General features: G+C 34.4%; 2 protein-coding genes across 3 annotated transcripts in view; both read right to left on the bottom strand.

The window, feature by feature from the left end:
- The window catches only part of Diaph2 (diaphanous-related formin 2), an 807,533-nt gene that overhangs the window by 595,646 nt on the left and 185,406 nt on the right, over positions 1-26,481 (bottom strand). For both annotated transcript variants that reach the window (XM_013505853.1, XM_013505854.1), the window contains exons 6-9: positions 23,476-23,615; positions 4,787-4,861; positions 4,636-4,705; positions 436-572 (exon numbers count right to left, since the gene is read on the bottom strand). In XM_013505853.1, the coding sequence (XP_013361307.1) occupies positions 436-572; positions 4,636-4,705; positions 4,787-4,861; positions 23,476-23,615 (422 nt within the window). The remainder of the gene's footprint in view (positions 1-435; positions 573-4,635; positions 4,706-4,786; positions 4,862-23,475; positions 23,616-26,481) is intronic.
- Positions 19,848-22,361, bottom strand: Rpa4 (replication protein A4, 30kDa). The gene has a single exon (XM_005406926.2). It carries the CDS (start codon positions 21,751-21,753, stop codon positions 20,962-20,964), a length of 792 nt encoding a protein of 263 aa, XP_005406983.1. The 5' UTR covers positions 21,754-22,361; the 3' UTR covers positions 19,848-20,961.

Genomic DNA, 26,481 nt, shown 5'->3' with positions numbered 1-26,481 from the left:
CTCATTTCAGTTTTCATAGGCAGGCAAACACATTCTGTTACAAGTAAGAGCACTAAATAAAGGCATTTAATCAACTCAAAGAAGTAAAAATTGCCTGATATGCAGTACAGAATATGTGTGTATATATATATGTATTTGTCAAAATAGCTGACCTTTCCCACTTTTCTAATGATTGTTTTACCTTTAGCAACACAAAATTCTATTAATTTATTTTGAACTCATCTTTGAGGAATTTCCCATCAAAAGTCTATTAGTTTAAACTAGTTGCCATAATATCAACAAAATGCCAAAATACAAATAGACAAGATAAAAATGTCATTCAATAATTTTCTAAGCTCTATTACTGTTTTCTTGCAATTTATCTAATGAAACAGAACAAAAGACTAATTTCAAGTGTCATTTTCTATGGCATAAATATAATATAGCAATACTTACATGTTCTCTTCTCCAACAATGCAAATAGCAGAAAGTATTTTTACTATCTCAGTCATCATGTTGGGTTGTTTGGGATCAATTGCTCTTGCCAGTAGTAAAAGACTTCTTTCATCTCCTAGAATCCTTTGCAATCCAAACTAAAGGAAAAAAACTTCATCAAAATTAAAATGTCTATGGAACATATCTGTAAGTTTTTAAAAAAGCAAACTAAAATTATTTTCAAAAAAACCCTATGTCTATACTGAGGTTCTACCTGAAATATGTACATGCTTTTCAAATTTAATTAATTCTTAAAAATTAGTTTTCCTGCTTTTTATTGAAACTGACTACATCTTGGAGTTTTTGTCCCTTGGTCAGATATGGTCTCCGTTAGTCTACTCTACAATTTCCACAAAAATTTGAGAGAAATATGCAAATAATCAGTACTTCTTCAACAAAGAAGAACATATAAAACATATACTAATATGAATTTCTAATACAATTCTGTGCCATTGACTGTTCCTGCTGAAATCTGAAATTTATACTTAAATTATCCAATAAGTTTGCATGTGAAATTAAAGTGAACTAAAAAGTTAAATATGTAGTTATATACTATACGCCCATTAAGCAACAAATCAACCTTGGTATAGATTTTCCACACCTTCTTGTTCCTACCCTCCCCCTGTCTACAAAGGCTATGAATCCAAAGATATGAGACCTGGGTTTACTAAGTGTCACAGTCAATAGGCAGAGAAGACACCATTTTCATTTGTTTTCTAGGCATGAACCAATATGTTTATGTAAACACACACACACACACACACACATACACATTTTAACAAATAGAGACTACATAAGATGCTAAAAAGGCTTAAAACTTGGGTTTTTCTTATACTGAGGAAGGGAATGTTTTCTTTCATCTAAGTCCCACAAGATATTTCGTACATTTCTCATGAAATACGGTTGTTTCACTTTACAGCCTATTGGTGAAATCTGACAACATTTCATCAGAACGAAATTATCATTTCATGCTAACCTGTAGTTAAGTATCAAACATATGAACAATAGCATGGTTCTTAATTTAACTTGTAAAGGAATTTGGGGGAGGGAATCACTGCTAAAACTCCTAAGTGTGACATTTTTCAGGTAAAAAGAATTATTACTACTTAGTGACATAACAGCTTTTAATAACTTTGAACATTATTTCTCTAACAATTTTTCAGTAGCAGTGTCTAAGAAATACAATACTTAAGGTTAATATAAAATCACCTGATAGAATTACTGTAAGACGCTACTTTGCCAGCAAGGGCTAGCACCTGTCTTAGTTCATTTTGCCTTCCTTTGTGCATAAAACAAAATAACACAAAACAAAAAATCACCTAGAAGGTGAGTCAGGTGACTGTCTTTGTGAGCTATCTGATACAGATGGTGGCAAAAGATGAAGTGAACAGAATGGCATATTTAAAAAGCCAAGCCCAACAGAATGTTTCCACTGCTATGATCCAGCGGAATGCAAATTAGGAATAGGATAGAATTTGGAAATCCAGTTCTGTGTTGACAGGTTAAGGAATTCCAACTCCCAATCATTTTAAAGAACATATCCTGCTCCTGTAGTTTCCTGGCAAACTCTTCTTCTAGTGTCTTTTTCCGAAATGTGACTTTAACATGGATTTTAACAAAGAAGGAAACATGTGGAGACAAGAACAGATGAAAATGGACTGGAAAGAAGCGAAGAAAACAAAAGGGGTATGTATGTGTTAGAGTCTGTGTCTGCATGTCCCCCCACATCGGCATGTAGTCATGGGGCGGGCTTCTGGAGTTTTGATTGATCCATAGTCCAGTGTTGGGATTATGGCTGTGAGTGCTACACCTGCCCCAGGGGCGGGTAGTTTGCTTATAATGTAAGGGAAGGAAAGAGGCTGCTTGCTGCTGCTCCCCTCTTTTGCTGTTGTTGCTTTTCTCTTTTCCACCGCCATGAACTGTTTCCCTCTGCCATGTGCCACTCTGCCTTGGAGCCAGCCAACTATGGACTGAAATCTCCAGGAACTGTAAGCTAAATAAACCTTTCCTTCCTTAATTTTGGGTGTTGGGTATTTTGTCTCAGCGATGAGAGAAAAGTAACCAAGACAGTATGTATGAAGGTGGCTAGTACGTAATAAAAAGCAAGAAATATAAATAAAAAGAACATGTGTATTTTTAAAAGCATGTGTGTAAATCTGAGAGGTAGATTACTACCACATGACTACAGAATGTAAAATAACAGTTTTAGAAGTCAATTAGAATGACAGTGGAAAAATTTTTTTAAGATTTTATTAATAATAGACTCAAATATGTAGGGATATACTGGATATAAAAATAAAGACATGAAAAATATACCTGAAAAATCATTCAATCCAAATGTCTGGGCAATTTTATGGTAGTGGAAGTTAAGGAACAATGACTTGCTTTTCATGAACCTAGTATTCCATATACTACATACAGGGAAAGAGCTTCTAAAGTAAGTAATCTAAACTTCTTGGGGCTACACAACAATTGCTCTTTAGGTCATTCCAGATGAAATTTTACTTTCTAGATTTGGACAACTTATTCTAACATGAGATGAATATTTCACTGTACATTTTCTATCCTGGATACATAGTTATGCTTATTGTTTCAAATGCCTATAAATTAAAATATCAATTTATTCATATTCTGAGGACCTATATGTAAGACATAAACATGACCTAACTAAAATTTAACCTTAGCTTAGGTTAATCACAGAAAAATCATCAGTTCTTCAAAACTGACAAACTCTTAAGAAAAGAAATGTGTTGATACATCAAAGAATATCCTGTAGGAAAGGATTCTATAAGAAATTTTGGTAATATACATTTCTCTAGTGACTATCCTGATTATAATTAGTTGATCTCCTAGAAAACTGCAGAAGTTAGTAACACAAGTCAATAAGAGTGTAAAACAAAGAGTCTTAAAATCCAATTTATAAAGAAGGACACAGAGAAGTCAAGCTATTTTCCCAAGGCAGCCTATTAGTGGCAAAGTGTGAACTATGTCTCTTGATTTCTCTGTTTTCTTTCCATTCTGTCATTCTTTCCCTCAATTGAAGAAAGATATCCATCCTGAGCTATTGAGAAGCACTGCATAGTAAGTGCTTTCTTGCTAGGCATCAGATCCTGTATAATTTGTATCCAATGACTAAGAGCACAGAAGTTGAGAAACTCTGTACTAGTATCAATGTTTCTATTGAAAAGATCCAGAAATACAACTATAGATATATTCTATTCAGGAGTCTACTAGCAATCATCCATGGCATGTGTCAATGTTCTTTGCTGATACAGGTATGTACCTTATAAATATAGTGATAATTCCATATGCATAAGAAAGACTGCACATTACTTACAGAATCATTGTATGAATTGTAACATTACTGCAATAGCTATAAATGTCACATACGGTACGTTTCTTATTATTGTTATAATCATTTATTTCTATTAAGTTATAATTATTTAGTTCCATTAAGTATTTTAAGATTATTAAAACACCATCTAGGTAATTACATAATTAAGTGAATTATAGTTACATAGAGCAGATAACTTTTTTTTTTTTTTTTTTGGTTTTTCTCCGGTACCGGGAACCAAACTCACGACCTCGCGCTTGCCAGGCAGGTGCGTTGCCGCTGAGCTAAATCCCCAGCCCCAGAGCAGATAACTTCTAAATCAATAACAAAAATATTCCAAAATTCATATATTTCTTCCTAGTGTTATACATACACCAAAACTAAAATCCCTGCTATCTTCCAGAGATATCACCAATGTATGTGAACACACCATTTATTGAATATAAAAGAAATATTCTAACCTTACAATAATCTTAGCAAATATTTCAAACCTTACCCTTTCATTTTTCTTTGCAACAGAATAAAAAGTATAGAAATCACATTCAGTGTATGACATTTAAATTTTCCGACTACTATAAAAGGAAAATAAGCATTACCTAATTTGGTAACAAGGTGAATATGTTTGCACGACTGAAATGTCTAGCAATAAATATTGTGCAAAGCAAAGTATATTTTAAATAATATTCAAATAAAATGTATGAGTATTTGCATCATAAAAGCGCTTTTGTAAACTGAATACACATCTACTATTTTGTCTGTTTCATACTTTTACACTGTCAGGCAAGCTCTCCCCTTTACTAGCAGAGGCATAAATAAATATTACTCACCTTATTATTCATAAATGCTTTGAGGCACTGAATTAGTTTATATTGATTCTTCTTGTCGATATTTTCTTGCCTAAGTAAGAAAAAACAATCATATCACGTCATGCTTAAAAATTTTCTCCTTTGGCAAATTTTTCTAAATGTTTATTCTTACTGTTTTTTGTCCAGGAGCTTTTCCAGCACATCCAGTAACAGTCCAAGACCTTCATGGCCAAAGTTGTTAACCCAGCTAAATGAAAAAAGAAGGTGTAAATAAGTTCATATATTTAAAACATTATTCAAAATGAAATTTTGTTTTTTAATTCTGAAAATCTTGTTTTAATATTTCATTTTTTTTTCTATTCTCCTTGATTTGATTCAAGTTCAGACTCTGAGGATGACTCAGAAATCTTCACCTGAAACTCAGAACTCTCTTCGTATTTTTGATCATTCATACAGCACTGCCTTGGTTGTTTCATCCACATCATATGCTTAGGCCTAAATTTATGAGCTGAATTTATCTTCCCTTGTTTTCACTCCCCTAAGTCAATTCTTCCTCCATTCTTACTGATTTTGTTAATACTATTGTTATATTTTGAATCCTTCAGATTTCCAATATAGCATAAATTTTTGATTCTCTTTCACCTTTCCATTTATTCTATTCCTTTGTTCAACAAATATATTTTGGAAAAAAAAATATACATATGTTAACAATCATGTTTCAGGTAGCAGAGATGTAAGAGGCAACAAAACTAAACACTTATTCTCATGGAGCTTAACATCTAAAGTGAGGGAGACAGATGATTCACAGCAATATAATTAATGACAATATTTTGATGCAGTGAAGAAATACCTGAGAAATGGAATAAAAGGAGTACTAGGATGCCATTTTCAATGTTTGTTCAGTGAAAGATCTCTTGTAAAAGGTGATATTTCAGCAGAGCATGGTAGGAAATAAGGATTTCTCCAGTTGAAGAACTAAGGGTAAACTGAGTCCTGAAGTATTAGCTACTGTTTCGGAATGTTCAGGAACTGTCGGGAGAACAGTGTGTGAGAGGTGAGCAAGCAAGCATGGGAGACTGGCAGAAAATTAAATCCTATGTGTGGCAGAACCCTGAAAGACAAATCACAAAGCACTTGATCTGACTTTCTGCCATCTAGTCATGAATGTCCTGCTTCTAGCATGACTTCTCCAAATGACCCCTCTCTTTTTCACTGTCTATGCTGACAATTTAACCCAAATTACCTTCTTTAATATGTCTAGACACTCCCAAATGGGTTCTCGTCAGCCAAATTCTTTTATCTTATGCATTTTATAAAATGCCAGGTTAAATTACACTCAACAATAGACTTTTCTATAAAATGTTCCCTGGATTACTGAACACATTTAAATCCTGTGGCCCAACATTCTGATCTAACCTTAATGTACGTTTCAAGACATGGGCCAATAAATCAGAAGGATAATTCCTGGTGCCTTCTAAGAACTTCCTTATGTTACGTCATAAATTCTTTGAAAGAATTCCCAGAAGGAAATGCCAGCACTATCTCTCCAAGGCTTTCAGTCTCAACTTAGTCATTTTGAGTCATTAATATTTTTCCCCTGTAAATCTTCCAACCAAATACTAGTTACTGTCTCCTTCAATTCCCATGTGATCTTTATCTTCAACTATCTGACATCATGATTTATGCCACAGGTCTTACACACAAGTATGTATTATAAATTCTCTGAAGACAGTGTATTATCTCCATTCCTTTTTCTATCTCTAAGAACACTTAGCAGAGGGGCTTATAATAGCTAAATAAATATGTAGAGTCAATGCTAAAAAAATGTGCTAATTTCAATGTAATTAAATTTACTAGCTTGGGTGGCTAACAGCATAAGCTGCCTCACAATGCCCAAGAACTTCATACATACATATGTAGCAGAAGACTTTCTATGAAGCAGTCACTAAAATCTATACTGTTTCATGTGTGTGTGCATGTGCACATGCATGTGTGTATGTTTAGTACATGGAGCTGAAACCAGGTCTTCATGCATGCATGCTAGTCAAGTGCTATACCACTGAGATACATCCTAGCCCTTATACACTACACATTGAAACCTATTCAAACATAGTATTTGAAGACTGTTTCTATTCCACAGTCTTTACCTATTTCATACCTACCTAAGGGAAAGCTTATCACTATAGCAAAGACTACATCTCTAAGTGACTATCAGTAAGACTCCTCAGATCACTGAAGAAAATATCTGAAAAGATAACACATTCAAAACCAGTCACATCTACAATATATGTGGAAGCTCCTTTTAAACACATTCTATTTTAATTTCCATAATGGAAATGAGAAAAATCAATATCGCATTGTAATGATAATTGACAGTCAGCTACTATTCTATTGAGGCATGTAATCATACAGTGCAATGAGCTATTTTCTCTAAAGAGTCTTGATAATCAGTGCAGTGGGTGGTGGTAGAGGGATGGAGGGACATCAACTGTAAGTATAATATAGTGTATTTAATCTATCGCAGAGAAAATTCAATAGATATGATTATAACAAAATGTACTTTACAGCACCTCAACAGAAGAGGAATTCTGAAGAAATTTATATATTCAGCCCTCAATATCTGCTTTGGCATTTGGGAAGAAAAAATATATTTGTGATTTCTTTAACCCAATTTTTTCTTAAATCTGAATTTACTTAGATTTCCTTTGTGTCTAGTGCTATTCAAACTATTAGGATTATTTCTTTCTTGGTTTAGAGAATCATGTGCTATTAGATCATGATTTATATGTGTTTTATTGTTACCCACAGTTACCCACACTCAAACTGTTTCATCGTGCAGTTCATGGCACTTTGTTTTCATTCAGGGAAAGCTACTATTGTTCTTGGAGAAAATGGATACAATCATGAAATAGGTATAGGGAGGAGGGGCCTATTTAGTATACACAAGCCAGTGAAAAGCCTCAACTAAAAATATCTTAGGACACTGGTCAGAAGAGGCCTAGTAAAAGTTTTTTAGACTTTTCCAAATAGAACAGGAACTTATTGCTAAGGGGATAAGTATGATGTAGCATAATGACACTCAGGAGGGTGAAAGAAAGGCTGTGTAGCTAAACTGTACTTCTTCCTTCTTCTCTTGCCAGGACCATCGGTACCATTTCTCTGTCTTTCAGGCATCAAACACTGTGTGGCCTCTAGCCAAGTACTTAGTATTCACTGATTCATATTCTCTTCCCACTCCCATACACACACACACACACACACTAGAGTGGCCATGTGTGGAGCATTACTTGGATGACTCTCCTTGAAAGAAGAGCAGTTGTCTCCATTTAGGCTAAACCAAGCCCTATTTCCATGTACTGATATGAACAGAGATGGCTAGGACATTTCCTTAACCCCCACCCCCGCAATTGGCTTTGAGCAATGCAAATTGGTGTAGCCAGGTGGTGAGGTATAGTCTATAAAGCAAGGGGACAGGTCAGCGGTGCCCCGCCCTGTAGCTCCCAAGAAGCATGTGTGAGCCAGGTGGGAGGCAGAGCCACGCTGCATGCTGCCGGCTGGGATTAAGCCTCAAGAAAGAAGCTGTGACATCTCAGAGCATTAAAAAGATTACGTATCAGAGCTGAAGCATGGACCCCAAAACATCAGATACTGCCTGGAATTGTGTTACGTAGATTACACTTTCTGCACATCTCCCTCTCTGCATATCGCAGAGGACATTTCAGGCCTCCCACCTAGCCCAGCACACTGCGCTCACTTCCCACCACAGCTGCAGTCACTCATTCCGGAGCAACTCCCCTCTTGAAGAATTAATATAATGTGGGTTGGCCCTGGGTTATGGCCTTTGTTCCTGATTAGCCATCTTACTAGCTCTACTTAGGACACCCTTGGCTCCCCACAGCTACAAATATGTCTTAGTGTCTTTATTCTCACTATGGGTTGCACAGGAAATGGTAGATTGGAATTAACTTGCCAGAATTCCAATAACTTTTCCATGGAATTACAAATATAAACTTCCTAGTCCGCAACAAGGACCAAAACGGGCTCACAATAGGCATGAGATGATAAAGTTTAAAAAGCAAAATGTTGGATCCTGTATATGGGCAGGACTTACGACACTGCAACACGAGAAAAATAAATTAGTTCTCAAAGTATACACTCCAAACCAGCAACATCCACATCATTTGGGAATCTGCCAGAAATGCAAAGTATTGGCTTCTGCCCCAGAACTATTGTGTGATTAATAATTTGAGGAAGGAGGGAGCAAGTTGTTCTTTTAACTATTCTTGCTAGTGGTTCTAATGCTTGCTCACATTTCACAACTACTGTAGAATAAGACAATGGTTTGCAGAGCAGTAGAAGAAACTTTTCTTGGGCAGGACTCAGAGACATAACTAGAGATCACTTTATACACCCTCAAAACCATACCATTCATTCTCATTGCCATGGGACAGAGATAGGAATTGAAGTTGAAGCAGGTAAAAACTTGGTACATTTTAGAAACTATGCAAATTCCAGTTTTAAGTTATTCAGTACTAATTGGGACACCTAGAACCATAAGAATACACTTTAAGACTCAATTTCAAATCTGACTCAGGGATTGTAGATGAACAGAGATAGAGACATAATTATTTTCTGTAGTATCTCAGCCCTGAAATAAGAAGTTGAAATTCATCATGGACCTTAAATTTATGAGAGGTATAAACAGAGAATAATAAATAACCAAAAAGAAGAAAACACAAGGGAGAAAGATCTTCTATGATTTCCATAACCTCCCTGAAACACACATTTTCTTTCCTTTTTGCAGAGGTATGATTTACATACAGTACAATTCATCATTTTGATAAATTACAGTTATGTTACCACCCATACAAACAAGATATAGAATACTTCCATCACCCCAAAATACCCGTAGTTCCCTTATGCAGTCAATTTCCTTTCTACTCTCAATCCTATGGCAACTATTTATCTGGCTGATGTCCCTAGAGTTTTATTTTTTTCAGAGTACCATTGAAAGTAGAATTGTAGTCTGAAGCTTTTTTGTGGCAAGCATCATTCACTCAGCATAACACTCTAATATACAACCATTGAGTTGTATGTAGAAGTAATTCATTCCTTGGTATTATATGGATATACCACATTTTATCTGTGCATTAGTTGTTGCACATTCCATTTGTCTCCAGGTTGAAATGAGTGTGAATAAAAGTGCTATAAGTATTCACATGTAAACATTTGTGTAACCATCATTTTTATTTCTTTTAGGAAGTACCTACATGTGGATCATATGGGTCTTATATGTTTAGTTTAGGAAAAAAAAAAAAACCTGCCTTCTAATGTGCCCATCCCACTAAGCAGTCTTTTTGGCAAAATGTCATAGCTGCAATTACTCTAAACTCTTTTCAGCACTTGATACTCTCAATTTTTGAAATTTAGCCATTCTGAAAGTTGTTTCTAGATAAAGAAACTGAGAAATAAAGCAGTTAGGCAATTTGCCAAAGATAACTCAGTAAGCATGCAGAAGTTCTGCAATGTAAACTCATATCTGACTACAGAGTCCTTGCTTATCTCAATCATATAATTAGGAATTACTAAAACAGGACCACTACACAATTTTCTATAACATCTGACCAGTGCTTCCAGATGAATTCAAGAATTCATGATTGCTCCAGAACTACATTGTGTGTATGCATCTCCATGACTAGACACATAAATATATGCTTTCATTATTTCAGTTTAGTTCATTTTTTTAGGTAAGGAAAGTCCTTTACAATCCACTTTTATTCTTAAACTTCTGCACTACATAAGAAATCTACCAAATAATGCTAAAGAAAGATATCTAGAGACTCTAACTGAAATCTGCAGTCAATATTTAGGTATGGAAGCTTACCAGAAAGAACAGAGCCAAAATATAGTTTACACATTTTAGGGGAAGGGGAACAGTCTATACCGTACAAAGTTGCACTTTAATATATAAACATCTTAGTGATTTTCTGCTATCAAGTTAAAGATTTATCTTGGCACGATGCATATCTGAGCATCTACTTGCAGTCACTTGTCAGGTGACTATGTATAACAAATGAACTACTAAACACAAACAATATAAAGACCAGTCAGGAAGGTTAATGTGCAAGTAAGCAACAGGTCACAATTAGCTCTAAAGCCTAAGAAGGAATCCAGGAAAAGTATCTTTGTAATAAGTGAGTAACAGTGAGACAGTATTTTAAGAGCATATGTATAAAAGGGTTAGCTGTATCTATTGGGATCCAATATCTGGTATGTGGTTTAATAAGTTAATTTTTTTCTGTTTTTTCCCCAAGCTTCCTAAATGATGAGGGAAATATTCCACCATCTACAAATCAACAATGACATGAACCCATATGGTGGCGTGGTTAAATGAATAAGCTTCAGAGGAAAACAAATCTAGGTTCCAATCCCATCGTTACATTCTAGCTGGATTATTTCTTGATCATTACTTAAACTCTTTGAACTTCCTTTTAACTTTCATTTTACCTAGGAATGAGATTAGTATCCATACCCTATAAAGTGACTACCAAATGGACTTATGTATGTGAAACTGCACAGTGAAGCTAGTGTTAGGTTTTTAAATGTTTAAAACTCTAAATTTGAATATTCTTTGAATTTATAGTCCAAAGTACAATATTAATTTAGATATATATATATATTTAAAAATCTCTCCAGCAATACTAACACAACCTTCTTATTTTATAATAATTTTATGAAATATGGAGAAGACTATAATAAGACTTCATCTAATGGTTGATATAAAAGTAAGACATTAAACATAAATATTTGGTATTCACACTACCTCATGCGTTTTAACTTGTTATTATTCAAAACTTTGTGTATATTCAATTCTAACTATAATTAATGCTGTTCAACTCACATCAGAATGGTCATGTAAATTACAGAAGTGCACGTGTGAGACAGGAGGGGGCAATAAGAGAATTTATTGGTCACGCACAATCTGGAGAGTAAGAATTATATCAAAATATATTACATTTAAAAGAGAACCAGGGGCTGGGGATTTAGCTCAGCGGCACAGCGCCTGCCTGGCAAGCGCAAGGTCGTGAGTCCGATTCCCAGTACTGCAAAAAAAAAAAATAAACCAAAAAAAAAAAATAAATAAATAAATAAAAGAGAACCTGTCCCAAGCTTTCAGAATTTGTGGTCATTATTTTTCAAGGGTCTACATATATTAACCAGCATGATCAAAGAAAATAAACTTGTATTTCATTGAAGTAACCAAGAATTTATTTAACACTAAATCCAAGATGAAGCAAGATTTTCTCCTGCCTAGTTCTCTCACAGCACAGAGACAGAGAGAGAAAGAAAGAAAGAGAGAGAGAGAGAGAGAGAGAGAGAGAGAGAGAGAGAGAGAAGGAGCGAGGGAAAGAGAGATGGGGGACACTCACTACAAATGTACCTATTCTATTAAAGGAGAGAATAAAATTCTACTCTCTCACAGATCCACATGAAGGACAACCTTTCAGTTTTCCAAAACCTTAAACTTTTATCCATAAACAAGATATTCAGACTCTGAATTATTCAGTTATATTTCATATAATATAACCTAAAGATTTGGAGGGCACATGATTTCAATGCATTATACACAATACAGACATAATAGAACATATTCAATTAATGTCTACTCCTTATTAAATTGTCCACATTATAACTATCTTTCAAAAGAATTAAAGCTAAAGTTAGAAAGTTCTACACTGCAAGTCCAATTGGTCTCATCTGAAGGAATTTAATATTAGTCATGTCATTCCTTTAGCACTATTTGTGTAGTACTAAAGGCTACTAGAGAGGGTTATGTGTTCTGTACAAAGGATTTTATTTCTCTCTAATGGTGTACTATTCCCATGCATAACTTCATAATATGACTCAAATCAATGGAACATCAAATAAAATGACTGATAGTTCAGAGTTTCATGGGGGATTTAAGAAAGTTGTTAAAACTATAACATATGAAGTAACTAATTTAAATAGTGAGGAGTCTGTGAAGATTATTGTAAATGGTATAATTGCTTTTTTTTTTTTTTTTTGGTTTTTCTCCGGTACCGGGAACCGAACTCACGACCTTGCGCTTGCCAGGCAAGCGCTTTTGCCGCTGAGCTAAATCCCCAGCCCCCGGTATAATTGCTTTTGCAGGAAAATATCTCATTTTAATACCAATGATGTCAATGTAATGTCTCTCAATAAACTTAAAACTGAACCTTAGTTATATGCCCCCAGGTAATTAATACCAATGCATGATCCAACACAAACAATACTGTATATTCAGTCTATGGATCAATGTCCCTAAGCAATAGTCAAGAAAAATAGTATTTTCAGCATCTTTAAAGGATAATTTGTTTAGCTAAATCAACTTCATCATTTCAGCTGTCAATATATAAACCAATAAAAATAAATGATACTTAATGTAAAACTGCCATTTCCAGACATTTGTGCAAAGCCTTTGAAGTACAACATCCACTGATGGCTTACTTACTTCACCTGATTCGTGAAAGGTTGAATGCATCAATTTTCCAGCTCTGCCTCTCAGTGGTTTTGACTTCAGTGCTATGATAGATTATGATTTCCTTACAAAACGCCAAAGAACTTCTATCATCCTCTCTGGCTGCATTTCTTCTTTTCATCAGTCTCACTGGAAAGATCCTGCTCTGTTTTATGCTACTCAAAGATTTTTAAGTGTTCCTTACAAAGGAGGAAATATGCATTTTTTTCCTAAGTGTTTATATTATATAAAAAGTAATTCACCCTCAATATATAAAAATTGTAAATGCTCAAGTTACATAGAAAAATCTCCTTAGGGTAGGAGTTAAGTAAAAATTCTCTCCCAAAATGTAAAACTTTCTTATTCATTAAAATCAAATTCTTAGGGGCTGGGGATTTAGCTCAGCGGCACAGCACCTACCAGGCAAACACAAGGCCGTGAGTTTGATTCCTGGTACCAGGGGGAAAAAAAAAAAAGGTAAAATCAATTTAAGTTGTCGACATTACAGATAGTCTAAGAAATAACTTAAGCCTGAATCTGCTTAAGTGCCCAAGAAGGTGCATAATATAAATATTGTTTTTGCCACTGTCCATTAAAAATTATTGTTAGAAAAGTCCAAGAGACGGTCTTACCTCACAGTTACGATGGGAAAATTATTTAAAAAGTGAATGAAAATGAAACTAGGTTCTCAATCTTTAGTAAACAGGAGGAAGCAATAGGAAAGAGCATTCCAAATATTCAAGTAAAATCCAGCCATATTTTATGTCTTCTTTATATGTTTAAATCATGAATATAATTATGTTAGGACATTTACTAAATGTCATGACATAACCAAGCAAACTTATAATACAATGTTACCTTCCCCAAAAATGTATTGGTTTATTTTCCTAATCTAAATAATACAGTTAAACTTCTATTGTGTACTCTGCAGGACATCGAATTTCTTTTAGTTTAGTGGAATTTCATTAAAATGAACTAACTCCAAGAAATCACATTCCTAATCTGTAAACCCTGAAAATGAAAGGGAACTGGCACTAAGTTTATCTGTCATGAATAGGTAAATAAGAAATTCCTTGAATGCACTGACAAAAAAAGAGACATTAACACACATACAACCCTCACATATCCTTTCACCCTAACTCAATTTGTGTATTATACTGTCTGATTCTGGTGAGAAGCAGAGAAGTTACATGAATTTTCTTACAGTGTAACAGGGGTAAGAAGAATTTACGGGTAACTGCTATTTGATGCCTGAACAACAGAAATGCATGGTCCTTCTCACATACCAGATGCAGGGCCAAAAACATGTAATTCAAGACACCTTATAGATGGGGAGAGCTACCTGCACAAAGATAAAAAAATTGATGTTCACAGAAATTTTTAGCACAAAATAGCTGCAATCAAATCTGAAAAGAACTACTTCCTTGGGTCAACACGATAGAAGTTAAAAAATGTGCAACAAGTTCAGATTTTTTGTGTGTCCAAATTTGATATTTTAATGGTATCTGACTCTTTCCAGTTTATTTTCTTATAATATTTGTGATTCCCTTCCACTTAAAACAGAAAAGGATAACTCATAGATTGTTTTTCTGTGTGTATATGTATGGATAAATACCTTATTTGCACTTACTGTACTTATTTTAAACTGACAAAAATGTATATATTTATGGTAAACAACAGTTTTCAATATTCACTGTTGAATGGCTAAATCAAACTAACCTAGATTACCTCACATTTTTATCATATTTTGTGGTCAGAAAACTGAACATCTCCTTTCTTAGTAATTGTAAAGAACAAAAACTACAGCTATTTACTGTAGTCACTATGATAGATTTATTGAGTTTATTTCTCTTAACTTTTGTATATTTTGAACATAAATAATACAGCTGTTAATAAAATTTTTCAGAACAAATTTTGACAATGTCAGTTTTCAAAGTCAGTAATCACACAATCAATAATTTGAATGTGGTTAAGGTTTATTTATGACAGATAAAGTCAAACCTATTTATTGTTCTCCATTATAATGTCAAAAAACATTTGAAACAATAACAGAAAAATAATACTAAGCATACATTTGAAATATAGATGTATTAATCTGTTCCTGCTGTTGCTGAGGTACATTATCCCAATCCCACAATTTAAAGGAAGAAAGGTTTAATTTGCTCATCCTTTCACTCCGTAATCAGCTGATTCCAAGGCAAAAACATCAGGGTGGCAGGATCTATGGGAGTAAAGCTTCTTAGTTCACATTGGCCTGGTAGCACCACAGTGGGAGAAAAAACAGACAGGAAGGGCAAGGAGCCAGACACAGACCCCAAGGCCAGGCCTCCATGAGCCACCTGTACGTACTCAAAACCAATCCAATTTGAATTCTGGCCTCACTACCGCAATAGACTAAATAAGCATAAAACTATACGCAATATAAAGTCCCTAAAAAGAGGTACCAACTTGTACTGTATTCAATCTGCCCTATTTTCAAAAACTTTTTTAAAAATTATTTTTGGTAGAGATACATAGGCCACATAACAAAATAAATGCCCACACATGAGCTACTATTTATTTTAATGTCTGTAATGTTTCTGTCATGAAAATAGGGGATCAATAATTGCTGTGCCTAATTCATTGTAATAATAACAAAGGATACAAAAGATCTTGTTTGCTTCTCTTATGAAGTACAATGTTGGATATGCTTAAGTCAAAATTGTGTTTTAAAGCTAGTTGTATATGATTAAAAATTCATTGCTAATATTTATTCATAATTATTATTTATGGTAAAAGTTTATTCAAATAAGGTTGGATATAAGATTAATAATAACTGAAATTGGTGATCAAGATATTGAAATAAGGTATATAAATTGACAACTATAAGGGGCTGGGGATTTAGCTCAGCGGCAAAAGCGCCTGCCTGGCAAGTGCAAGGTCGTGAGTTCGGTTCCCGGTACCGGAGAAAAACCAAAAAAATAAAATAAAATAAAATAAAAAATAAATAAATAAATTGACAACTATAATGTGTTCTCTACTTTCTATTCTTTATATAAATGTATTAGGGGTATTCTAAAATGATACATGCATTTAGAAATTATAGCAAACAAATTCAAAATATCAATTTTAAAATCCTGCTTTAGCAATACAGCTCATAATGTTGCCTTATAATTTAAGTTCCATTTGCATTTCTACAGTATAAAAATGTGGCTTCATTATTTCATGTTTCATATGTCGGCTTTTGCAAAATGTTCTAAGAATATCGATCTATACCTAGCTTTATGTTAACTCTTTAAGTAGTATTGTTTGTTTGGCAAACCTTTTAATAAGTTTAATACAGGCTGTTTACTTACTTACTAACAGGCATATTTGAGAAAGTACATCTGTTCTTAATTTGTATTGCTGTCAACATTGCAGTATTTTCATTACAATGATTATGACGTTAAAGTGCATATTTGTTAACATGCTAGAAAATGTGTTTAAAGGAAAGTAAAACATCAAGTAACAACAAATATCCTAGATGCAACACAAATAACTGCACATTTATAAACCCTAAAATATATTTTCTGTTTTCACCTGCTTGGTAACATTCGCTGAGGAGGCTATCATCATGGGAAGTGAACACAGACACTATACTATGAGTCTGGCAGATAATGAGATCCTAAGAAAACGAGAAAAAATTTCCTAGTGGAGTAAACTACCTCTCAAGCTGTAAGACAATTTCAGCAACAACTGTGAAAAAAATTTCTGTGCAATCACAACTCTTTGATACTATTCTTTAAACTAGTATTTGCTGCTTTTGTCATAGGTTGAGAAGCCTTAGTGACGATGATTTATTGCTACACATTTCTTCAGATGAACGTAAAATGCACGGCCAAACACCTATACATCCTGTAATGGGTTGGCTGGTAATAAAATCATTGAAACTCATTTGTTATTTTCAGTAGACACTGATTCCTTTCATGAACTTTAGTAATGTCACATTAATAAAAATCTGTAATGTTTTTCTTATTCTAAATCACACACAGATCATGGTATAAAATGCAATTTGTGATAGCAGATTGGGATTTATTTTATAGAAAAAACACATGCATTTTTAGGGTGTTAAATTGAAGTGTAAACATTAAACTTCATTAATTCACCATGTATAAAAATATTATCATGTGAAGTATGCTATGCTGTGTGTAGTTTATGAATACACTTCAAATCAAATGAATTAATTTCATCCCTATGTGGAAGAAGTTACCTACATTCTTTTCCCTGATTACAGATAAAATGCATGATCACAAACTAGTGCCACACTAATTCAAATTCATTCTCACTGCTGGAGAAGCATAGGTTGTTGTGATGGTGGGTCAATATCCACGTCGAATCATATATTATTGTACATAAATTACACAGTAACAGCTACAACGAAACAAATAAGAGGGCAAGAGGGTCCCTTCCCTAGAGAAGACAAAATCTAAATGAAAAAGCAGACATACATGCATGAGGCTATTATGGAACACAGGCAGGTGGAGGTAAATATATACACTAGAAAATAAGCGTTGAGGGAATGCATAGTAAGACAGTGATTTGGGATATGGCCACTAAATGATGGTTTATACAGGTATTTTTAAATATTGGCTTTTAGCAGAAAATAATACAATGAAATTACTTCCTCAGAGCCTTTATCATCAGAATGATTAAATGCTGTATGAAGTTGATGACTATTTAATATTCTGAAATGATTGTGCTTTGAGAATATTTAGTAAATGCTATCAATAAATGTATGTGTGTACACACTTACATAAGTTTTCTTTTACTAGTGGCTAAAGAATAAGAAATCCGCTAAAATTGCAGTAAAGAAGGGAATCAGCCCTGAGGGAGCAAATGCTTTGGTACTAATGAACATACATTGTGAAAATAGTTATGCAATGGTGTTTTAGAAACTGCTTTCTTCAATATTTGAAGAAAATTATAAATGATGTCAGATTGACTAAATATACTTATAAATACAAGAAAATAATGGCATGCTAGAAAACCCTCTAGCCTTAGGGAGGAACATTTTTCACATGCTTCAAAATAATTTCTAAACACTAATATTCTGGCTCCAGTTAAAAAAATAATGGGTTTGAACTAAGTAAAAGAGAATATAAGAAAGAAGAGTCTATAATTACGATTTTTATTGCATTTGAATACGATTGCATTTATAACATCATCATACAGTGCTATCAATGATTAGAAGTCAGATCTGAAAACTGGCATTGCACCATAACTATAACAAGCTATCTCTCAGAATTTAGTTCTACAGAAAATTTTGTTTTAATAAAACTTCATTTTATTCATGAAGATAAATGTAAGTAACTGTACATCTTTGGCTATTCAAATTTAGTAATTCTGTTACCTGGACAGAATGTAGCTTTATTTCACTGGTTTTCAGGGCATTGTTCCTTTGCATAACTGCAGTGGGTTGAATAGTGTCCACTCAGAATACAATCTCATTTGGAACAGGGTCTTTGTAGATATAATTGAGATAAGAATCAAGATAAAATTTATACTGGATGTGGGTAGGTTCCAAATCCAATTAAGCTGTCCTTATAAAAGACTGCGAGACTGAGATGGCTGCAAGAAGGGAAGAAAGACCCCTGTCCTGGATATTTGGAAGAAGTTCCCTGATGACATGTTGATTCAGATTTTTGGCTACCTAAACTGTGAGAGATCAAGTTGTTCTTGGGCAAACTACCCAGTTTGTGGTGATGGTTACAGAGCCCCTAAGAAATAAAAATTAATCTGTTATATGACTAAGTTCCCTATAACTGCAAAAAAAAAAATAAAATAAAATTTTGCTTGTTAAGCCAGTAGATGGGTACAAAATTAGCTTTTATATCTTTCACTTTTTTAAGCCTTCATAGTTTTCTTTTTTTTTTTTTTTTTTGGTTTTTCTCCGGTACCAGGAACCGAACTCACGACCTTGCGCTTGCCAGGCAGGCGCTTTGCCGCTGAGCTAAATCCCCAGCCCCCTTCATAGTTTTCTTTATTCAAGTCAAACAAGTTTTAATGAAAGAAATAAAGGCAAAATGTGTAGTCTATGACAACAGGGAAAAGAGAATATTTTAATAGACTTTCTTCATTGTAAGGCAATACAAAGTAGCTCTTAAGAGCCCAGGCTCCAAGGGAATATGGTTTCTGCTGGAGTGCTGGCAATTACTAGGCACATAACCTTATAATGGAGCAATTTACTTAACCTCTCTGAACTTAAGTTCCTCATCTATGAAATAATAACAGTTGGGTACGATAGCATGTGCTTGTAATCCCAGTAGGCTGGAAGACAGAAGCAGAAAGATAATAAGTTTGAGCTAGGCTTGGCAACTTAGCAAATTAGTGAGGCTCTGTCTCAAAGAAATTTTACAGAAGGGGCTAGAGAAGTAGCTCAGTGTGAAGGCTATAGGTTCAATCTCCAGCACTGGTAGTCAGTTTTCAAAAAGATTGGCAACAAGAGGTCATTTTGGAATAGTTTTCTTGGCAATACAGACTACTGGTGATGGTATATACATAAGAGATTATCTGTTTTTTTGTGCCTTCTTTGTGTGGCCCAACTAAGACATGTGATGTTCTTCACTTCTACTAGGCTGAACACACAAACACACACACGCACACACACACACACACAGGCACACGTTCACACCCACACTTGTCTAAATGAAAAAAATATATATATACATGTATCCAAAATATTTTTTATTCCCTCTAACATAAACAAAACTAGAACTATGAGAAATACTATATGAGTAACTGAGAGCTTACTTTAATGGTTATTGATTTAGGTCTCACATAATTAATTTAAATGAAAATGTATTAAAACTAAGATGTAACATGCTATTTGTATTATGTAAAGTAAAAAACCAAGTTATTCTGGATTAAAAAAACTACTATTCCTCAAGGTTATAAGACATTCAAATGTACTTGGAAAAAAATTATACAGGAAAGTTACAATTTTCAAAACAACTGTAATAAAACGTTTGAATAAGTATCTGTTAAACTTACCAAGTTTTATATTCGTGTAATGATCTTTTGTTTGTCTAACCTCTAAGTAAACTATCATTTTACATAAAACTGAGCATTTAATAATATAGATAATACACTAGCACATCAAACTTAGAGAAAGTATGACATTCATGTACTATGTAATTATAATAGTCATTTAATCTAAATATCACATCACACTTGAAAACCATTAAATGTGAACATATGTTAAGAAAAATGAATTTAAAGATAACTCTACAAAATGATTTATTTAAATACAGTGTAATCTTATTTGAAGATAACATAAATCCACGGTAACAACAGCAAATCACTCAAGCTTCAACTGCATTTGAAATCATGAGCTACTATTTTTAGCACATTTGAATTAAAGAATTACTGTATTTAGGAATAAATATTAATATGCCTATAATAAGCTAAATCTAAACATGAAAAATAAGACTAGTATAAAAACAAGTAAAATATAAACCCTTTTTTGTCTCTTTTGGCTGGCTCCCTGACATACACTTAGTAAAGGAAACTCCCCCACAACAATGAATTCTATTTTTTCTGTAGCTTTTCTCTTCCAAATTCAACTTTGGTAGAGTATTTTCATTATCTTGCTGATAAATTCCACAAACTCCAGTCAATTTATCCATCCAGGTCTCCCTCTGAGCCTCAAATACAGTTAGAAAACCAGGAAAGTTCAAAGCACTTCGAAAAGTTGTCAGAAGACGCCAGTTGAGATTTTGTTGAAAAATCCTACTTCCTAAAAGTCAACAGGTCAAAATTAGTCACAGCTGGAGGCAAGCCTCTTCAGAAAATGAAAAGTTGTTTTCCCTGCTTCAACCAGCAAATTTAAAATGCTCCCGATCCACAGTAGGATAAATGTGGCCTTCGGTGGTCAGGTGCTCGACCGCTTGCTTGATAGCCTCGGCACTCACTGCGCACAGCTCAGTCTGCAGCTCGGGCACGCTCTTCCCTTCCAGCAGGGGACACTCCTGGATCACACGCAGCACTTCCTTCACGATCGAGTTAAATTCGCACTGGCCACGAACCGCGGCAGCGTCCCCCACCGGTGGCGGGGCCACAGGCACATCTTCCTCAGCCGACGCTCGCTGCGCCTTACCCAGCATCATGTGTGCGTTGACCACCTCCAGAATGTGCGCCGTGAACTCGTTCATGTCCTCAAGGACGCGAATTCTCAGAACCTCAAGAATCGTTGCTCCCCCGGAGCTGGTGAGGACCCCGAACGCTTTGGCATATACTCCGACCGGCAGCGGAGTCACATCCTGCTTGGCTTTCTCTCTGCCAAGCTTCTGGCGGGCCTCAATCGGCTTAAAAGTCATGTCATCGATTTTATAAAGAATGTAGTTAGGAGCCTGCTCTGCCCGCCGGATTACCCCCACGATGGAGACCTGGGCAATCTCAACGCCCCTAATCTTGAACACGTTGTCAACCAGAGTGGAGTTAAGCAGCTGGCTGGTGCAACAAGGCAAAACGGTCTGGATTCGGGGCCTAGATCTTACGATCTTGAAAGCAGGCCCTGGGCCTACCTCAGGCACTTGGTTATTGCTCGCACTGGCCCCGCCCGAAACAGAGATGTTGCCATAGCTCCCAAACTCACGCTTTTCCATCTTAAGGCTCAGCTCAGCAAGAGGAAGAGGTGAGGAGTGACTCGGCGGGCCGCGTCACAATCTACCTCAGAGCTCCCGCCAGAATGGAATGAGGAGGGCTTGACGACACAGCCTGCTTCTTGATACCCAGGGAATCAATCAGCTACCAAAGATGGCGGCCTCCAGCCTATCAAAACCTGCCAAATTGTCAGGTGATCCCATAATTCTTTGTGATGTCCCACCCATTTAAAGGCACCACGTATAATTTCAACCCTTCCCTAACACCTTTACAAAAACACACTTTTTCTACTAAAAATCTATACTAGTGTCTCCCTTCATTCCTAAATGCCACAACTTCTTCCAGTAACTTCTTCAAGATTTATTTACTCAATTATTCAACTATACCAAAGAAATTTCTGGAACACATAAATCCTCCCAATGGTAGGGTGCTCTAGATTATCTTGGTTGGTGGGTGGTGGGGTATACTGTGGTTACCGTTCTCAGCTCCCATACCTTGCTCAAATCATTAAAACTTGACATATCCGGGAAGAAATAGAAAGACAGCTACCTTTGAACAATCAATATACTCCAAATTAAGTCACATATAATCACTTTATAATTTTTATGTTTTAAAATTATAACTTTCCACATATTTTTCTAAATGTACTATCATATATAAATAATATGGCATTTTAAAATTTATACATACATACAAATTGAATGACTGAACTCTAAATTATTTTCAAGGTTGTATGTACAAGTCAGAAAATGTACAAGACTTAAGTCTACTACATATTATAAAAAACACAAATACAATCACTATGTGATTTTTTTATATATTCACTTATCTAGTAAATTCTAAATATGATGTTTTCCAGGGGTGGTGGTCATGCCTGTAATCCCAGCACTAGGGAGGCTGAGACAGGAGGATCCCAGCGAGTTTGAGGCCATTCTGAGCCTTATAGCAAGTTTAAGGCCAGCCTGAGCTACATAGCAAGACCCTGTTACCAATAATAATAGTAATAATCTTGATGCTGTAGCATTTGAGTAGATCTTAAAAGTATTTTGCTAGTGCACTGAAAAATATTTTTCTCTAGAAAACATTTTATTTGGGGTGCTATTAATTTGAAGTTACTTTATGTTTATTCAAGAAACAACAGTTATTGGAATCTATTACTAGAAAGTAAACTTCTCCTTAACATTCCTTTGTAATAGTCAGTTAAGAGTTTAACTGTGTCATTTTAGAGTTCATCATTGATCTCTTATTTTTTTTTACAGGTTGAAATAATTTAATGTTTGCTATCTCAAAATTTGAGAAGTATATGAATAATATATTTAAAACTTTTACAAAAAGTGAAATTGTATATACTTCTCAAGTGTTAAAAATAAAAATATAGAGCCAATATACTCAATTTATTTTGTAAATCAATATCTAGTAATAATTATCTGAATACACAAATACATTTCCATGTTAATATGGATATGTAACTTCTGGCTTAATGCAAACAAACAGGAATTAACTATTCACGTAATATTAGTATTCTGAAAAATTATAAATATTACAGATCAGGTTAACTAAATACATTTTAAATGTTTACAATCTGATAATCAAACATCACTGTTTTGTCAGCTAGTATCAGACTTCTATTCAGAAAATCCTGAAGTTATAACTCACTCTATTCCCAAAAAATTATATATAGCACAAATTATATGAATCATACCAAAATGCTAAGAACCACTTACCTGACAGGATTACTAGTTAAAGAAACCCTCAGGGATTCTAGGCAGTTAAGAAGTTTCTCATCTGAAATACCAGATCGTAATTCATGAACATATTCTTGTGAAGACAGGGTGCATTCATGTTTGCTGTTTTTCAGCCCACCCTATGAAATCAAAGAGATACTAGTTTAGACAAGCAAGGTTTTTTAAAAAGAACTTTAAAATTGTGCTCTCCTCACCCACACTGAAGAGAAAATTACACTGGCAGTGCTCACCAAATAGAATAGGGACTTAAATTGCACAAAATGTCATCGACAAGGGCACTTAAATTTGTACTCCAGGCATTAGGAGTAGTATTAGCTACTCATCTTTAACCTAGAGAATGAACATTTTAAAAAATTGTCTTACTCATTTTCCTAGTTAACATATTTATATTCAGTTCCTGAAAATGAAAAAAAAAGTAATGTAAAACATTATGAGTGACCTAAATCTGTTAAAAGATATCAGAGTATGACCATATCTCAAAAACAAGTGAAAATGATTATTAAAATGTAAAATAAGATATTCTCCAATTAGCATGCTGATCAAGTCAGTATAAAGCATTCAATAATTCACAACTATCCCTTCTTGTTACTTCTACACTGTAATTTTTAAAAGTTGTTAAATATATTTATCAGATAGCAATGGGTTTTTAATTTCTAATACACAAGGAGTTATTTGTGGAACTTACTATCTCACCATAGCTCCTTGGCTTCATCACCTCCCAAGAAGTATATATGTAGTTCAGGGAAAAGGCTGGGAGGAATATGCCACCAACACATTCATGATGCTAATAACTCATATTTTCACATGCTAAAGAAACCTAATCATAATTTCTTCTTTACATATGTATTCTCCTGAATTTTATTTTTTATTAAGAATGCCTCCTGTTATGGTTTAGATCACAAATGTCTCTGACAAGTTTCGTGTAATCAGAGGTACACCTTTAGGAAGATGACTGGATTATGGGAGCAATATACTCATTAATATGGTTACTAAGGCCATATCTTTGAAGGATATATCACTCATTCTGGCTCTTCCCTGTCTCTCTGCTTCTTGGCTGTCATGGGTTGGAAAGCTTTCCTCCACTATGCCCTTTTGCCATTCCATTTCTGCCTTAGAGCTAGCCAACTATGCATGGACTGAATCCTCTGAAATCATGAACCAAAATACACCTTTCTTTAAATTGTATATATCAGGTGCTTTGTCCCAGCAATGGGAAAGTGACTAAAGCACCTTTTCTATATAGGAAATATCAATCATTTTTAATTTCTGAATTAAAAATTCCATTGATAAATGTCAAAAGTCTGATAAAGCCTTACAACATATAAAGGCAATCTATTTGCTTAAAGCAGTATGATTTTTATCACTATCATAGCACTTAAGATATTATGGTAAAAGTCACTTGTATCTTTCTTATTCTATACTAGAAACTCCATGTATACCTAGTTCTGACACGAGTACCTGAATCTGCCCAACAAGAGTGCTATTATTGAATTTGTCCATAACAGTTACAAAACTGAAAGTATAGTTTCACACTTTAGTTCCCATATTTTGTAAAATGACCACTAACTTGGCTTTTCTTGTGTTGTTAGGAGATATGGTAGATATAAAAGTTTATAAATGAATCAGCAGATAAATGGCATAGTAAATAAAATATGCATTTGAAATCATTTTACATTCCTATAAATCATCTATTCATGTCTTATTCCACAAACAGTAACAGCAGGTAAACATTTATAGTATAATTGGAAATTATACTTTTATTTTTGCTCAATCAACTCACTTTCTACAACAATGCAAGTTCCATCAGTAACAATTAATGGAATTGTTTAATGCTGTACCACTCTGAAAACTACTACTTATAAGAAATTAAAAGATTGTCAGTCCACAATCACATACTACTTACATAAAATTCTCAAACTTATTTTCCTTTTTTTTATTTTAAAGAGAAAAGAGCAAAAACAAAGACATAAACAAAACAACACAGAACAACAAAAACGATACAGAATTTCAAAACAAGTTGATAGGAAATTAACAATGGTTATTGTATTACATATTGTTATCTTCAAAGTAGTTATTCAGATAACCAGATACAGGCATGTAAGATTGATCAAACAATTAAACATTAACTGTTCCTTTCAATAAACCAATAGAAACTAGTAGTAGTTGTTTCCCTAACTAATAGATTAAACAATCACGATGGACCCTGCCCTGAGGCCCGTGTATGGAACTTTCTATTTTGCCATTTTCTCTGCCTGGAAGACTCTTAGCAGAATCTCCATTACTGCCTCCCATCATTTAAATCTCAAGCCGAAAATCTTCTCTTGTCATCACATTTTAGATCTCAACTACAGTATTAGCTTTGTATAAGTTTATCTTGTTTAGTCGTTAAGTTGTTTATTATGTCTTCCCCACTAGAACATAAACTCTTTAAGTAAGGGATGCTGCTTGTCTTATTCACTTTTGGGTTCACAGCTTATAACAAAATGTTCAATATACAGTAAACATTTAATATGTATTTCTAGGAAGAAAGGGAGGGACACAGGGAGGGAAATAAATGTGTGAATGACAGATGAGTTTTAAGATGGTACAACTTCTAAACTTAGTTTAGCTTTGCTTCAGCATATTATAGGTTCTGAGACTTTGAATTATAATATGTTCAGAGATGCTGAGTATAGGACAGAGAAACTGAGATACTATATGATCTGCTGGGTACAGCTCAGAGTCACAGCCCACTTAGTTTCCAGTAACCCTTCAGCAAGTTATTAACTAACCGCTATAACCCTGTTTGCTCATCTGTGACCTAGTGATAAAAAACATCTAGCCATCATGTTTGGTGTGAAGATTAAGACAATGTATGTTCAATGTACCTAAAACAGCATGTCATTTGTACCCTCAGACACAGAAAATGTTACTTTCTTTCCAATCGACTTGTATATGATGAATTTAATTAAGGTATATAGTCACAGCTGAGATATTGTTTATGGA

Source organism: Chinchilla lanigera, unplaced genomic scaffold (genome assembly GCF_000276665.1).
Source record: "Chinchilla lanigera isolate Chin_1 unplaced genomic scaffold, ChiLan1.0 scaffold00102, whole genome shotgun sequence".
Classification (NCBI taxonomy): Eukaryota; Metazoa; Chordata; class Mammalia; order Rodentia; family Chinchillidae; genus Chinchilla; species Chinchilla lanigera.
This window is presented reverse-complemented; position numbering and strand designations above follow the sequence as displayed.